Below are 16,465 nucleotides of genomic sequence, written 5' to 3' on the forward strand. Positions count from 1 at the left end.
ACTATGCAAAATTTAGTCGGTAAGGAATGAGAATTACCTACTATTTGCTAACTTAAATTTAGTCGGTAATATTTTTAATTACCTATGAAAGGGACAATAGCTTAATTTTATATATCGTTTTTATGCATATTAATTACCTATTATTTTTTATACTTTTTTTAACTTTTAAATTTTAAAATTTTTTGTAATTAATTTGAAAGTTAATAATAATAATAATAATATTAATATTCAACAATAAAAATAATTACTAAATGTATCAAATTAAATATAAAATCTATATATGTAAATAAAAAAAACTAAAATCCAATAAGTCAAATATAAAATTTAAAATCCACAATTTTATGGAGATGGAGGTGTTGGTAGACCTCGTACAAGTCTCATCACCTCCTCCATCATAGAGCTTCTCATACGTTCCATATTTGTCTCCATTTGCAACTCCATTTGCAATTTCAATTGGTCCATACAATCTGTCATAGCTTGCCTCTCATTCTCAAGCTGTTTCTCTAACTCTTTTATTCGTTGTTGTAAGGCAGCATTTTGACTAGAGCTTGATGTAAACGCTCGACTCGAAGATGCTCCAATTGAAGGGTAAAAGGTAGATGATTCAGATCCAAGACTATACACTTTTTGTCTCTTCTCGCCGCCTCCAACAACATCCAAGTAAAGTTAGTTCTCATCGATGTTGTCAAACGTGATTTGTGTTAGCTCCTCCCTCCTAGCTACTATAGCACCCTGTGTGATAAAAAAAAATTAAAACCAATTATAATTCATTCATATATAGTATAATAAAAAAATAATTGAGGTGAAATAAACAAAAGTATATTGTACATGTATCTCCTTAGATTTTTTATCCATAAAAGTCTCATTGTCATGCTTTCGGGTGTGAGTATGAACAAACAACTCAGTCGGAGTTGGCTTTCGACCCAATTCTTTTCCCTAAACAACAGATAAATAGTTTTCATAAACTATTATTGTGTATTGTGTATATATAATAATAATAATAATAATAATAATAATAATAATAATAATAATAATAATAATAATAATAATAATAATAATAATAATAATAAATTATTGAAATTTATTATGAAATTAAAATAAAAACGGACAGAATTTTTCCTATATTTTGATATTTTACCTTGTTATAAATTAATAAAATTATCATAATTCAATCACACAGTAATTATTATGAATTAAAATAAAAACGGACAGAGTTCCCCTATATTTTGACATGTTACCTTGTCAAAAATCAACAAAAATCTCATAATTCAATTACACATCAACCCACAAAATTTTTCATGACAATTTCATCATATTTCTATCAACAATCATATATGCCTATGTCCTCATAATTAATGTGTGTGTGTGTGTATATATATATTTTTTTTCAACTAAGTTTAAATTGTGATATAATAATAAACTTGTGATCTGTTTCTATGAAAATTACCAATTTATCATACCATTCAATATATGTTATGGATCCGCCTGTGTGAGTAGATGGTCCAGGAGCATTTACAGCACCGCGACAATTTCTAGAATATAGTTCTGACAGCCGAATGACCTTGGCTTTATTCCAATACTGCTCAAAATTTTCCCAAGTTTCTTCAGAAATATATGAGGGCTTTTTCCTAGAATTTTTCAAATATGTCATCATGTCCTTGTAGCGTTCGGCTGCCTTTAATCTTCAAGCATCCTTTATCACTGCTTCATTAGAAGAATCCCAAAAATATTTTTTCTGAAACAAAAAAAGAATATATATATTTTTAATGATTCAAGTATACTGAAATATGAAACAACATAAGAGAAAAAATGATGTTACCTTAAATTCTTCCCAATAGAAATCTTTTGTCTCTTGCTATATAGCCTTCCAGTTGACACCATTAGAGTCAATACGTTGCTTAAAAGTATTTGTGATCACACGAGCACACCTAGAACCATCTGATAACCTGAACAAATGGAAAATGCTTTTAGTAAATGGTACATTTGCATTGCATATCCTAATAAAATAAATAAAATAATTATTTAACGCACTTTCCATTACAAAGTTCTAGTCGCCTTTGCCCAAAAGAATCAATCTCTATTTCAATTGATGGACGAGAGTCTTGTGAGCTAACAGCTGCAGACTCCTGTAATGTTTCTGGTGCAATCTCTTGGCTGGCCACTGGTGCAGGCTCCTGACTAGCCATTGACACATTAAGCTGCACCGAATGCTGTGATTGAGGTGTCGAAGGCTCACCTCCTTCAGATGGCACAAGTGTTCCTGTGTTAACATCATGAGAAGCATATGCTTTGTGTCTGCTCCTAACCATATCTGTGAATTAAATAAACATGATAACAAAAGTTAATTTGCAATAAAAATTAAATTATTTCTATCGAAAATCTAATAGAACTTCCCCAAAATTGTACTTTTCCAAAATTTCAACAACACAACCTACAAAAAAAAAAAAAGGCATCCTGGCCTACACATTTATTATACACATCTCCTTTTCACAGGAAATTCATAAAATTAAATTGTGACATTATAGACATCAACGGTATTATAATATAAAAATCTACATTAAAGTGCATTGAATAATAATATAACAAATATAAGTTATAATTAAATTGAACATTACTTTTCAAATGTTTGTAATTCAACGAAATGACAAATGATATCTGTAAAAAGTAACATATTTCATAAATTTATACATCTACAATTTCACTATCTGTTACAATATAATTTATTCACTATCATCATCATATTCATTATGTTCTTCTTCATCTTCTTCATCACTTTCTGTTGCAAAATCTAGATTTGTCTCATCTAGTAGTCCCTCTTCTTCAGCAGCTATAAGCTCTAGTGGTTCACCACTTGGATCATTTAGGGGTCTAATTTGTTCACCTTCTACTTGTGTATCAATTTGAAACACCTCAACTGCCTCATCTTGAAATGTTTGGTCAGACATTTGCTCCGTTAAGTTTGTCTGAGGCATGATAACAATGGACCTAGGCTTGACTTTACACACTGCATACCATTCAGCCTTGTCTCGTCTCAAGCTAGGATAAGGGAGGTAAACCACTTATTCAGCCTGCGAAGCAAGTATGAATGGTTCATATTTATTTAATCTTTTTCAGAGATTGATATCCACAATGTTATATTGTTTGTGAACCTTAATACCGACATCCGGAGTTAGATCAAATCATTCACACTTGAAAAGAATAGTTCTCTTTATTGGTAATGCAAGATACTCTATTTGAACTACTTTCAAGATTCTATAATAATCATTAGAGTTGTCACCGTATGTTGAACCCCTAATGCAAACTCCGCTATTCATCGTAGATGGATTAACACCATGACTACTTGTGTGAAATCTATAACCATTTATGAAATACATAGGATATGATTTCACACTTCTCAATGGCCCCTCCGCTAAATCCTTAATGAATTTGTTCTCAATATTTGAATGCCTTGCCTGATAAGTTGAAGAGAATTGAAATCAATATTATTACATACTACACTATTTGAAACTTGAAAATTAAATTAGTTAGATAAATTGATACTTACATAAGATTTGAACCAATCTGCAAATTTGTTTTCTAATGCTTCATTAATTTCTGCATCACTAATATTACGTGATGTTTGTCGCAATTCAGTCAAGAACAAACTATAAATACAATTAAGTTAGGTGAATCTTACAAAGGGAAAGGAAAATTCACAATGATTTCAGTAGATTTAACTTAAATTTTAGGTATTTGATAAACTTACTTGACATATGTGCCAATTTCAGGGCAATTTAGGAGGACATATATTTGAGCAACCTTATATTCATCATCAGCCAACACTCTCATTTTCGCTCTGCCATATGGTCGACCAGGATAATTGAAGATTAATAAATTATCTTCGATATCAGCATCATCCCCACCATCATCATTACGGGCTACTTGTCGATCCTGTGTTAATACATGAGGTTCAAAATAATGTGCACAAAAATTAGATGCTTCTTCAACTAAGTATGCATTACATATTAAACCTTCTACTTTTGCTTTATTCTTTACATTTTGCTTCAAATGGCGTAGAAATCTGAAAATGGAAAACATATTATGGAAGTGGCTTATAAAAAATCTTCGATGCATTTCACAACATTGAAAGAAAAATAAAAAGTATGTATTACCTCTCAAAAGGATACATCCATCAATATTGTACTGGGCCTGCAATTTTTGCTTCATATGGAAAATGGATGGGAAGATGCTCCATTGAGTCAAAGAAGGCAAGAGGAAATATGCGCTCTAATTTGCAAATAATAATGGGAATTTCTAATTCCAAATGCTCCATATCTTGAACCTTAATATTTGTAGAAGTAAGATGTTTGAAAAAAAAGCTCAACTCGGTCAATGGTTGCCAAACTGTATTTGGAAGGAGCTCACGAAATGCAATGGGTAATAACCTCTGCATAAATACATGACAATCGTGACTTTTCATGCCAAAAAGCTTGTACTTATGCATATCAATGCACCTTCCCATGTTAGACACATAACCATCTGGAAACTTAAGGTTTTTCACCCACTCACATAAAACTTGCTTCTGCTGTTTATCAAGAACATAACATGCCTTTGGATATTTATCCGTTTGCAAATTTCTCTCCAATTCTTTTTTACGACATAAATGTGCCACATCTTCCCTAGCTTTTGCATTATCCTTCGTTTTTCCTTCTATATTCATCACTGTATTGAATGTATTCTCAAAGACATTTTTCTTGATATGCATGACATCTAAATTATGATGTATGAGATTAGAAGACCAATATGGTAAATTCCAAAATATGCTCTTTTTTCGCCAACTAGTGTTTCTAGCTATCACTGAATTAACCGCTTCACCATCACTATCTATTACTCTCCTCAGTCCTAAATCTTTTATTTGCAAAAAAGTGTCTTCACTGCTTAAAATTGGAGGAGACTCAGACATGCATACTTTTCCTTTAAGGAAATTTACCCTATTCCGTCTAAATGGATGGTTATCTGGAAGAAACTTACGATGATTGTCAAACCAACTAATTTTCCCTCCATGACTCAGTGAAAATGCATCTGAGTGATCCATGCAGTATGGACATGCTAATCTCCCTGCAGTGCTCCACCCGGAGAGCATTGAATATGCAGGAAAATCACTAATTGTCCACATCAAAGCAGCCCTCATTTGGAAATTTTGCTTCTTAGATACATCATACGTCTGCACCCCCACTTCCCACAACTGAGTTAATTCAGTAATTAGTGGTTGCAAATAAACATCTAATCGTTGCTTGGGATTTTGCGGTCCAAGTATTATTACTGATAAAAACAAATAAGGCTCTTTCATACACATACCAAGAGGCAAGTTGTAAGGTGTAATTATTACTGGCTAACACGAGTATTGTTGTCCTAACTATCCAAATGGTTGAAAACCATCAGTACACAGAAGTCTAACATTTTGACTTTCACTTGCAAACAGTGAATGGGTACGGTTAAAGTGCTTCCATGCCTCAGAATCAGATGGATGACACATGACATCGTCTTCCATGTTATGCTCATCATGCCATCGCATGTGTGCAGCTGTTGCCTCAGAAGCATAAAGTCTCTGAAGCCTTGGTGTCAGAGGAAAATAATACGTTCTCTTACTTGGTACTCTTTCCTTCTCTGTCCCACTTTGAGACTTGTATCTTGTCTGCCCACAAAATTTGCATTTTGTTAAATTGATATCTTCCCCCCAATAAATCATGCAACCAAGCTTGCAACAATCAATTTTCTCAATTGGTAGACCTAACCCACGTATAAGTTTCTTTGTCTTATAGAAACTGTCAATAAATTGATTATCATCGGGTAATATTTCCCTAATGAAATTCACAATTGCATCGTAGCATTTCTCAGACAAATGATGCTCTGACTTAATATTTAACATACAAGCTACAGCTGATAATTGCGAATGTCTTTCACAACCAGGGCACAATTCCTCTTCAGCAGCATTTAACATGTCATAAAATTTTTGTGCATTTGGATTGGGTGGTTCTTCCATATTCTCAAATGCAATATCCGGAGAAGGAGCATCTGAAGCCATATTTTGAAATTGGGGACCGGCAACATCAAACACTAAATTATGGTTCATATTATTATCACTCTGAAAAAGTTCTGCACTTGGAACTGTCACTTCAGCGGCAGTCATTGATGGAATTAGTGATTCACCATGTGTAGTCCATTCGTGATAATTTGGTCAAAACCCCCACCTCATAAGATATAATGTGACATCATCCACATTTAGATATTTTCGATTTATGCACTTTTTACATGAACATTTGATTTTACTCGCATCCATAAATTCTGGCTTACTACAAGCAAATTTGATAAAAGCTTCCAATCCTTTAACAAACTCTGGGTTCAGTTGTCCATCTTGTAGCTTCCTAGCATACATCCAACTCCTTGCCGGATCCATGTTCTGTGCATATTAAAATTTGGTCACAAAAATTTAAGGGTTTGTAAAAGTGCTTATATGTAGAATTTTTTAATTGAAAAGGTACTAACCTAGTTCATTCAGATGTGCATTTACTCTACCAAATATAACAAATAATGTTTATCAATTTATTTGTACAAAATCTGGCAGCATCTCCCTATGGTTCTTCAAGTGCAAAATATGAAATATGCAGCCGAAGAACAAAGGGAGACATTGTACCAAATTCACACAAATATATAGAGAAACATTATGTTTATTAGTAAAGAATGCAAATCCAAACTGTCCACAAGGACAATTCACAACCCTCTCGCATCTAATACGAGTAGGACAATGAATGGGCTTCTAAGTTAGTAAATCTTACTTACAGACAATCTTTCTTTTCTACTTTATCTTACTTATAGACTATATAATTTCCTTCATTGGTAGGCAGTAGCATATCTCTAGTTTATTTAATATTGAAACTAACTGCTTGAGCTTCTACCAAACCAAGGAAATTCAGCCTATCCTTTTAGCATAAAATTTTCTTGCAACAAATTATAATAAGATAGTAGCAATGTCTAGTTATATTATTTAGCAAAAGTCATAGAGGATTTGTTAACAATGTCTAGTTATATATAGAAACAACTAAGAAAATAGTAGCAATTATAATAAGATAGAATAAATTCAGAAGGCTTGCTCAAGATTAAAAAGAGTAAGACAATAAATTAAAAAGATTAAAAAGACAATAATTCTTTCTTTTATTTTAATTATAGGAAAACTATATATATGTGTGTGTGTGTGTGTGTGTGTGTGTGCGGAAAAATAAAATATATATTTGCTGACATTCATTTTTTTTTCTTTTTTTGGAAAACTTTTTTTTCTTTTTATTTTCTTAATGTTTAATCCAATATAATTTGGATTTGTGTCCAATGGCCTTGGTTCTCCTTCCAGTTCTCAATATTCCATTGGCTAAAAGATGGGTTTTATTTATGTGTTGTATTGGGGTATTGGTTTTTTTTTTTTTTTTGGTTAATATTGCTCTTTTTTACACAAATGGGTGCCATTTGCAGCTTAGTTTTTTTTTTAATTAATATTAAGTCTAATAGAGTGAAATGTAAAACAATTAAAATGTGTATTTATAATCATTATTGAATTATTATTATTATTACTATGTGCAAGGATGGGTTATTTTCTGTGTGAAATGGCAACCATGATAAGCCAAACAAAGCCTAATGTAAGTTTTCTATTGTGGCAGCAGCAGCACTGCACATCTTTGGAATATTTAGACTTTTTTTTTTTTTTAAGCCTAATGTAATTGTATGTGCCAATGAACCTAACTTTTGTTTAGTTGACAAATATATATTTTCTAGGAATTTTGTTTGGGTAATTAAGAATAATCAATGAAGAACATAGAAAAAAAATATTTTTTTTTAAATAATAATAAATCAGTTTACATATTTACAATCACCATATATAGTCATTTTTTTATTGAGTTTGGAATTAAAATTTACAAACTCTGAATTAAAATTTACAAACTTCGAAGATAATTTAGTAGTTAAATTAAGTTTTTCCTGGCATTCATATCTTTATTAACAATTTTTTGGTCAATTAAAAAAAGTTTCCAAGCACAAATGGAGTGGAAATTACTAAAATGAAAGAGAGAATTGCAACAAGAGAAAAGAAAAGGAGTTGGTGCTACAATGATCATGTTGTGCAAATGGAATAATGAGACACAACAAAGCATGAATTCCGAGAGAAAAAGAAGAAAAAAAAAAAAAGGGAAAGAGATTGGCTCATTTAAATAGAAGCACTGCCATGATAATTCAAAGCTAAAATTCATTGAGTTACATATATCAAATGACACCAAGAGTTCCGCCAAACACTTCAGTGAGAAGATAAAAGTGTTGATCAAATAAGGGCTCCCAATGACCTCTTCTCAAGTAAAAGGTCAACTTAATATATATATATATATATATTCTTTTTCTCAGGACAGATTTTGCAGCTTTGTGAAAGAAAAGAAATAACAGATGTGAAGAACATGGGTCTTTCTTTCAACCACCTAATTCTACGCAATAAAACACAACATAAACTCAAGGAAAACCAAATTAAAGTATGAGCATCTCAAAGCACTCTCAAAACAACCAAGAAAAATAAAACAACCAAAAAGCTTATGTAATGGCAGTCAGTATCTTCACAAACTCAGACCCACTAAACCAAATCATAGAATCAAATCCATTCAGTGCGTGAGAGATGGCAAAATTAAAAGCAAAACAAAAGGGAATGATAAATAAAACTGAAATTAATTAACTAAATTGCTGTTTTGTCATTCCAAGAACAAGGAAAATGAAGATTGAAAATCACAATTGCCGAATTTCACCAAATTCAGTGATTAAAAAGGGAAACAACAGACAAGGAACAAACCTGAGGTAGTCAATTTTGCCTAATTAAGTCCAAATTCGAGAGGCAAGAGAGACAAAAATGGCTGACGAACCTTCGAGGATTAGAACTCAAGCCAAATGGTGAGCGGCTGAAACAAAGGGAAGGGATCTGTTGAAGGAAGGGGGAGGCAGTGTTGCTGCGGCAGTGGAAAAGGCTGTGAAATATTAGGTTTTATTTTTACAATCCACAAAACTTTGTAATTTTTATCCCAAATTTGTCCCAAATTTTACTTTAATAATATTTATATTTTCTTATGTTATTTTCTGAATGTTATAAATTCTTTAGAACATATAATTTTGTTTTTACGTAATGGAAACATCTGTCCCACATTATATATTTATCATCAGAATATCAAATGAATAAAAGTGGCAGTAGAAAATTTCTTAAACTAATTAATAAACTAACTAAGTGGTTTAAAATTAAAATAAATAAATAGAAATTTGAGATTTTAATTAATAAATTAAAATCCTTAAATAAAATTTAAAAATAGACTCAAGAGTTTTCTTTCAAATTTAAAAAATTTAGCTAATTGAAAAGAGAAAAGTGAGATGGTATGCCAAAAAATTTCAATGTAAAAATATTATAAGACTATTATTAAAATAGTAAATGACTATAATATCAAACTTTATTATAAATAAAATTATTTTAATAAAAATTAAAATGGAAATTATATATACACACACACACATGCACAAAGCTTCCAATGGGTAAAGAGGAACAGTGAAAAATTTAAAAAAAACTATAATATTATTTATATTTTCTTATGTTAAAATATTACAATATTTATTAAAAAAGCTACCAACATCATTTTAGTCAATAAATCACCTACTACGACCAACCATAGTAGCTAATTATTTTAATCAATTTATATTTTCTTATGCTAAAATATTATAATATTTATTAAAATAGCTACTAACATCGTTTTAGTCGGTAAATTACCTACTACGAACAATCATAGTAGCTAATTATTTTGATCAATTTATATTTTCTTATGTTAAAATATAATAATATTTATTAAAATAACTACTAACATCGTTTTAGTCGATAAATTACTTACTACAAATGACTATAGTCGCTAATTATTTTGATCAATTTATATTTTCTTTTACTAAAATAAAATAATATTTATTAAAATAGCAACTAACATCATTTTAGTCAGTAAATTACCTACTATGAACCACTATAATAACTAATTATTTTGATCAATTTATATTTTCTTTTACTAAAATAAAATAATATTTATTAAAATAGCTACTAACATCATTTTAGTCGGTAACTTACCTACTACGAACCACCATAGTAACTAATTATTTTGATCAATTTATATATTCTTTTCCTAAAATAAAATAATATTTATTAAAATAGCTACTAACACATTTTAGTCAATAAATTACCTACTACGACTTGTAATAGTAGCTACATATTTTAATCAATTTATATTTTCTTTTGCTAAAATATAGTAATATTTATTACAATAGCTACTAATTCTATATTAGTCAGTAAATTACCTACTAAGCCTTGCAATAGTAGCTAATTATTTTGATCAATTTATATTTTCTTTTGCTAAAATACTTAATTCTTCCAAATCTTACCTACTAAAATCATTTAGTCGGTAAAATAGCCACTAATAATGAAGATGGTCGCTAAACTTTTTCTTGAAATTATATTTATGTTTATTAAAATACAACGTCCTTTATAAATTTACCTACTAACATGGTATTAGTCGGTAAATTACCAACTAAGCATGGAAATAATCACGAATACTTGTTTTATTTATATTTACTTTTACTAAAACTCAATTTTTGTTTAACATTACCTACTACAACTTTCATAGTCGGTAAATTACCTACTATGAGTATAAATAGTCGGTAAAGCAGTATTTACATTATAAAAATACCTACTAAACGCTATGTGGTTGGTAAATTACTAACTAAATTTTTTCATATTACCGACTAAATGTTTTATAGTCACTAAAAAATTATTTATATAATATTTATTTTTCTTCCCAATAATGTACCGACTAAAATTGGGTTGGTAAAGTACTAACATTAGTAGCTATACTTTGCGTACCATAATTAGCGACTAAATATGTTAGTCGATAACATATGGTAGGTAATTAGTCGGTAATTTAGTTGCTATAAATAATCTGTATTTGGCAATTTGATTTAACCTTTTTTAGTCGGTGAATAGTCGGTATTTACCTACAAAGTTTTGTTTGTCGGTAATATTAGTAGCTATTTTTTTAGTTCCTTGTCGTGTATATTTTCAGCTCCCTTCTTATCTCTAATTTCCATATCGAAACTCTTGTAGCAGCAAAATCCACCTAATAAGCCTGGGTTTAGCCTCCTTCTTATGTAGCAAATACCTAATGGCTGCATGATCTGAAAATACAACCACCTTTGAATCAATGATATAAGGTTTGAACTTTTTCAATACAAAACAACTGCTAGGAATTTCTTTTCAGTAGTTGCATAATTGACCTGAGCCTCATCTAGTGTTCTACTAGCATAATAAACAGCATAAGCATAAGCTTTTTTCTCCTTCCTTTGGCCAAGGACAGCTCCAATTGCATAGTCACTAGCATCACACATGATTTCAAAGGGAAGACTCTAATCAGGTGGTCACATGATCGGTGTAGTAATAAGAGCTTCCTTCAACCTATAAAAGGCATTTAAGCACTCTTGGTCAAATACAAATGGTGCATCATGGCTTAGTAAATTAGACAAAAGTTTAGCTATTTTAGAAAAATCCTTAATAAAGAACCTGTAGAACCTAACATGTTCTAAAAAACTTCGAACTTCCTTGACATTAATTGGACGGGGCATCTTTTCTATAACTTCAACCTTAGCTTTATCGACCTCTATTCCCTTATTAGATACCAAATGTTTAAGCATTATCCCTTCCTGAACCATGAAATGACACTTTTCTTAGTTCAAAACTAGGTCAATGTCTGCACAACGCTGTAAAACTTTGAAAAGATTAGCCAAGCAATTGTCAAATGAAGATTCATAAACAAGTCATCCATAAAAACCTCCATTATATCTTCAATGAAATCTGAGAATATTGTCATCATGCACCTTTGAAAGGTGACTGGTGCATTACATAGCCCAAATGACATTCTTCTATAGGCGAAGGTTCCATATGGACAAGTGAAAATAGTTTTCTCTTGATCATTTAGATGGATAAGGATTTGAAAAAATCCTGAATACCCATCGAAATGGCAAAAATGAGAATGCCTAGCCAGTCTTTCTAACATTTGATCAATGAAGGGAAGTGAAAAGTGATTTTTTCTAGTGGCATTATTCAATTTTCTGTAATCTATGCACATTTGCCAACTAGTTACTGTTCTAGTGGGAACTAATTCATTATTTTCATTTTTAACCACTGTCATTCCACATTTTTTAGGGACATGTACTAGACTCACCCATGTATTGTCTTAGATAGGATACATTATTCCTGCATCAAGCAACTTTAAAATTTCCTTTTTGACAACTTTTATATTTAGGTTCAACCTCCTCTGATGTTCAATAGATGGCTCACAACTTTCCTCCAAGATAATTCTATGCATGCAAAAATTTAGATTTATGCCATTAATGTCATCTATTGTGTATACTAAAATCTTCCTATATTGCCTCAACACTCTTAACAACTTATCAACCTCTAAAGTGCTCAAATTTGCATTTACAATTACTGGATAAGTGTCATTGGGGCCAAGAAATTCATACTTGAGCTAAGAAGGGAGTTGCTTAAGTTCTACCCTAGGTGCATCTTCTTCCTTGAATGATGGTTGCTTAGATTCAACTTTTTCCTCCTTTGTAAGTTGAAAAACTGATGCAGAGGTAAATGATGGACTGCTCTCCATGTGTTGAGCAAATGCAGCCACACTAAGATTATCATGATCTATGCTTCCTCCATGAACCAAGCAATTTTCAAGTGGATCTTCTAGATATCTCTTTCAGAAATGCTCTTCAATAAGCTCATTAATGATATCAATTCTCTAACAAGAATCAACTTTAGAATGATGTTCCTTCATGGTGTTATTAATATTGAAAACCAATTGATCTTCACCAACTCTAAGAGTCAATTTTTCACCTTTGACATCAATTACTACTCCTGCCATAGCTAGAAAAGGTCTCCCAAGAATAATTGGAATATTAGCATCTTCTTCCATGTCTAGAATGACAAAATCAACTGATATGTAGAACTTTCCAACCTTCAAAGGCACATTTTCTAAAATTTCCTCTGAATATTTAATTGATCTGTCAGCTAGCTGAAGAGAAATGTAGGTTGGCTTAAGATCTCTCATGTTGAGCTTTTCATATATGGAGAGAGGTATAAGGCTAACACTAGCCCTTAAATCACATAAAACTTTTATAGAACATGACTCTCCAATGTGGCATGGAATTGAAAAACTTCCTGGATCTTTAAGCTTGGGAGGAAGTTTCCTTTGGAGTATGGCACTACACTCTTCTATCAGGCCTACAGTCTCATGATCTTCAAGTCTCCTCTTATTTGAAAATATTTCTTTAAGAATTTTGCATAAGAGGGCATTTGTAAAAGAGCATCATGAAAGGCACATTTATTTATAGTTTCTTCAAGACTTCAAAAACTTTCCAAATTGCTTATTAAGTTTGGCTTTCTGAAATCTTTGTAGAAAAGGAAGTTGTGGCCTGTAAGGCTCTGGAGGTATATATTTTTTTTCTTTCTCCTTAACCTCCTCTTTACTCTTTCTTGAACTCTCTTCTTTTTCATTTTCTAGTTTTTCACCCTCATTAACTTCTTTCTCATTTTCTCTCTTCTCATTTTTTTCACACTTTTTATTGTTTACTACCTTCCCACTCCTTAATGTGATGGCATGACAATGTTTTCTTGGGTTTTCCAGCTGACTTGGAAGTTTTCCTAAGGACTTGGTAATTGAAGAGGATGCTTGCTGTGTACTTTGATTCTCTAACATTCTGTTATGTGTCTGCAGCTGCTCCAATCTTACTTTTATCTCTCTCATTTCTTCATCATGCTTAGTTTGATTGGCAAGGATTTATTGCAATAATGCTTCTATGGTAGAAACTTACTCTTACTGTCTTGCTAGAGGTGCAGAATTTGTGTTCCTTTGCTGAAATCTAGGCAAATGTTGCCTATTCTGCTGATATGAATTCCCTTGTTGTGGTTAAAAAGTTTAACTTGGCCCTTGGTTTTGCTGATTACCCCATGAAAAATTGGGATGGTTCCTCCAGGCTGGATTGTATGTTTGAGAATAGGGTGGCCCATCTACTTGTTTCCATAGTTCCCCACATAGGTAGCTTGTTCACCAAAATCTACTCCACAGTTAGTATTTCCTTCTGCATAAGCAACTTGTTGAGAATTTCTAAAGGATGATGATGATGTAATGAGCATGCTTAAATCTTCCATTTTCTTTGCCAAGACATTTTTAAGTGCATCAAATTTGGCGTTGATCATATTAAACGGATCAAGATCATACATTCAAGCAGCTTGTCTCTTTTGTGTTAGAGCTGATCCTCTTGGACTACTCAAAAGATGAGTGTTCTTTGCAATTTTCTCCAACAACTCATAGGCTTCATCTTCATGCTTCATAATGAACTCTCCACCTGTTTGAGCATGAATGATTCCTCTAATAGCAGGAGTGACATTTGTATAAAAATTTTGGTTTATCATCCATTTTGGAATAGCATGATGCAGACTTTGTCTCTCCAACTCCTTCCATCTAATCTATGACTCATAAAGAGTTTCATCTTCTCTTGGCCTAAAAGCTGTCATTTGATTCCTTAATTCTTGAGTTTTTCTAGGTGGAAAATATTGTGCAAGAAATGCATCAGTGAGCTGCTCCCAATTTGTAATTGAATTATGAGGTAGAAAATCAAGTCAATCCAATGCTCTATCTTTCAAAGATAATGGAAACAATTGCAACCTTGCTGCATCATCTGATACTCCAGGTTACTTTTGCATATCACATATCATATCAAACTTTTTAAGATGAGTGTAAGGATTTTCTGAAGGATGACCTCCAAATTGAGAATTTTGAATCATTTGAAGTATCCCAAAATCCATCTTGTAGCTGTTTGTATCTATCATTGGTCTTGCAATATTTTCTCTCAAATCATTAAAATGAGGAAATGCATGATCCATCATACTTCTCCTAAGCACATTAGTATTGACAACTTCTTCCCCCTGAGCTTTATTTTCATTATTTCAATTATTTCCACCGTTACCACCACCAATTCTAACTCTTTCTTCAGACATTTCTATTTCAACTTCAGCTACTCTCGAAGCTTCTTTACTTCTTCTAGTTTCTTTTTTGTTGGCTCTACAAAACTTCTCAATTTCAGGATTGAACAATAGAGATGTGTCACTTATGCTTTTGGCTCTTCTCATAAAAGATCAAAAACTACCTAAAAAGAACAAACAAACATAAAATGAAAAGATAACAAAAATAAAAACTATAAATAACTGAAATAATAAAAAATTCAATCTTAAACAAACAAGTCTCTGACAATGGCGCCAAAACCTTAATGTGGCCCAGTCGTAAGTGCACGAGTCGCACAAGTAGTACAGAAAAAAATATCATTTCCACGGAGAGTTGTGTTAGTGATTGAATTGTTTATGTAAAATTAATTGATTATAGTTAAATTTAAACTAAAAAGGTAATGAAAGGGAGAATGGAATTTGCAAGTATAATTGCAATTTCAACTAAGAAATAACCTAAATAGGAATCCAACTATGTTTATAAGAAATAAACCCTTCAAAATTAAGTGTGGTAAAAATTTAATTGATAATCAATCAAACTCAACTAACAATCAATGATAATAAAATGATTCTAGAGTTTAGGAGATTCATATTCAAGTTATTTTGGGATTTTAAATTGGTTATCCAATCACATGGGAATTATAGGTTTCAAGGAAATTAATTCTTAAATCCCTTGAATACCCTTTCAAGTGAGACAAAGAGTTCTCTAATTAACTCAATCCTACTTTTGTAGAGTTAAAATTAATTAAAACCCATTAAGTTCCTTAATCAATCTATTAATCCTCTTAATCCTTAGTCTATTTATAGATCCAAGTTAATTAAGTCCAGTTTCTTAATTATCTATCTCAAGGTTTTCTCTTTTTGATGCTTCAACTAAGGATTATGAACATTACTTAATGGGATCCTACACTAAGCATGTCATTGAGCACACAAGAATTGGATGAAACCTCATAAAAACCATATAAAATGGATTACCCAATTAAAATCCATAAAATATCTTAAATATTACATATCTAAACTCCAGAATCATTGAAAACTACTTACTACCCATATTTAATATAAAAGATTCTAAGCAAATATAGAAATAAATCTAGAAAATAAACTAAGAACTAAGAAACTCAGTAAAGGAAAGGTAGAAAATGGTGAAGAAAAGAAGAAGTTTCCAAATCTAGTGAAGAGTAAAAATCTTGGCTGCTTCCTCTCCCTTGCCTCCTCTGTATCTTTTTCTCTTTCTCTATTTTTTTCTGTCCCCCAAATGAGGTAAAAAATTCTCTATTTATATTCTTTGACAAAGAAAACCTAAAATGGTATGTGGTCATCGATTTACGTGGGAGA

At 31.4% G+C, this 16,465-nt stretch overlaps 2 protein-coding genes and 1 long non-coding RNA gene across 3 annotated transcripts; all 3 read right to left on the reverse strand.

Annotated features, from left to right (window-relative positions):
* Window positions 1-207: 207 nt before the first annotated feature.
* On the reverse strand, window positions 208-2,269 carry LOC131174754 (uncharacterized). The gene is made up of 4 exons (XR_009144988.1): window positions 2,032-2,269; window positions 1,820-1,946; window positions 1,461-1,735; window positions 208-732 (listed from the first exon to the last, which is right to left on the reverse strand). It is a non-coding gene; the product is annotated as an uncharacterized LOC131174754 (long non-coding RNA).
* A 53-nt stretch (window positions 2,270-2,322) lies between these two features.
* LOC131174752 (uncharacterized) lies at window positions 2,323-4,083 on the reverse strand. Its single transcript, XM_058138650.1, has 2 exons — window positions 3,746-4,083; window positions 2,323-3,644 (listed from the first exon to the last, which is right to left on the reverse strand). The coding sequence occupies exons 1-2, from the start codon at window positions 4,075-4,077 to the stop codon at window positions 3,521-3,523; spliced, it is 456 nt and encodes a 151-aa protein (XP_057994633.1). The 5' UTR covers window positions 4,078-4,083; the 3' UTR covers window positions 2,323-3,520.
* Window positions 4,084-4,171: 88 nt separating this feature from the next.
* Window positions 4,172-6,169, reverse strand: LOC110666124 (uncharacterized). Its single transcript, XM_058138411.1, has 2 exons — window positions 5,416-6,169; window positions 4,172-5,301 (listed from the first exon to the last, which is right to left on the reverse strand). The coding sequence occupies exons 1-2, from the start codon at window positions 6,167-6,169 to the stop codon at window positions 4,172-4,174; spliced, it is 1,884 nt and encodes a 627-aa protein (XP_057994394.1).
* Between the last annotated feature and the right edge of the window lie 10,296 nt (window positions 6,170-16,465).

Source organism: Hevea brasiliensis, chromosome 16 (assembly GCF_030052815.1).
Source record: "Hevea brasiliensis isolate MT/VB/25A 57/8 chromosome 16, ASM3005281v1, whole genome shotgun sequence".
NCBI lineage: Eukaryota > Viridiplantae > Streptophyta > Magnoliopsida > Malpighiales > Euphorbiaceae > Hevea > Hevea brasiliensis.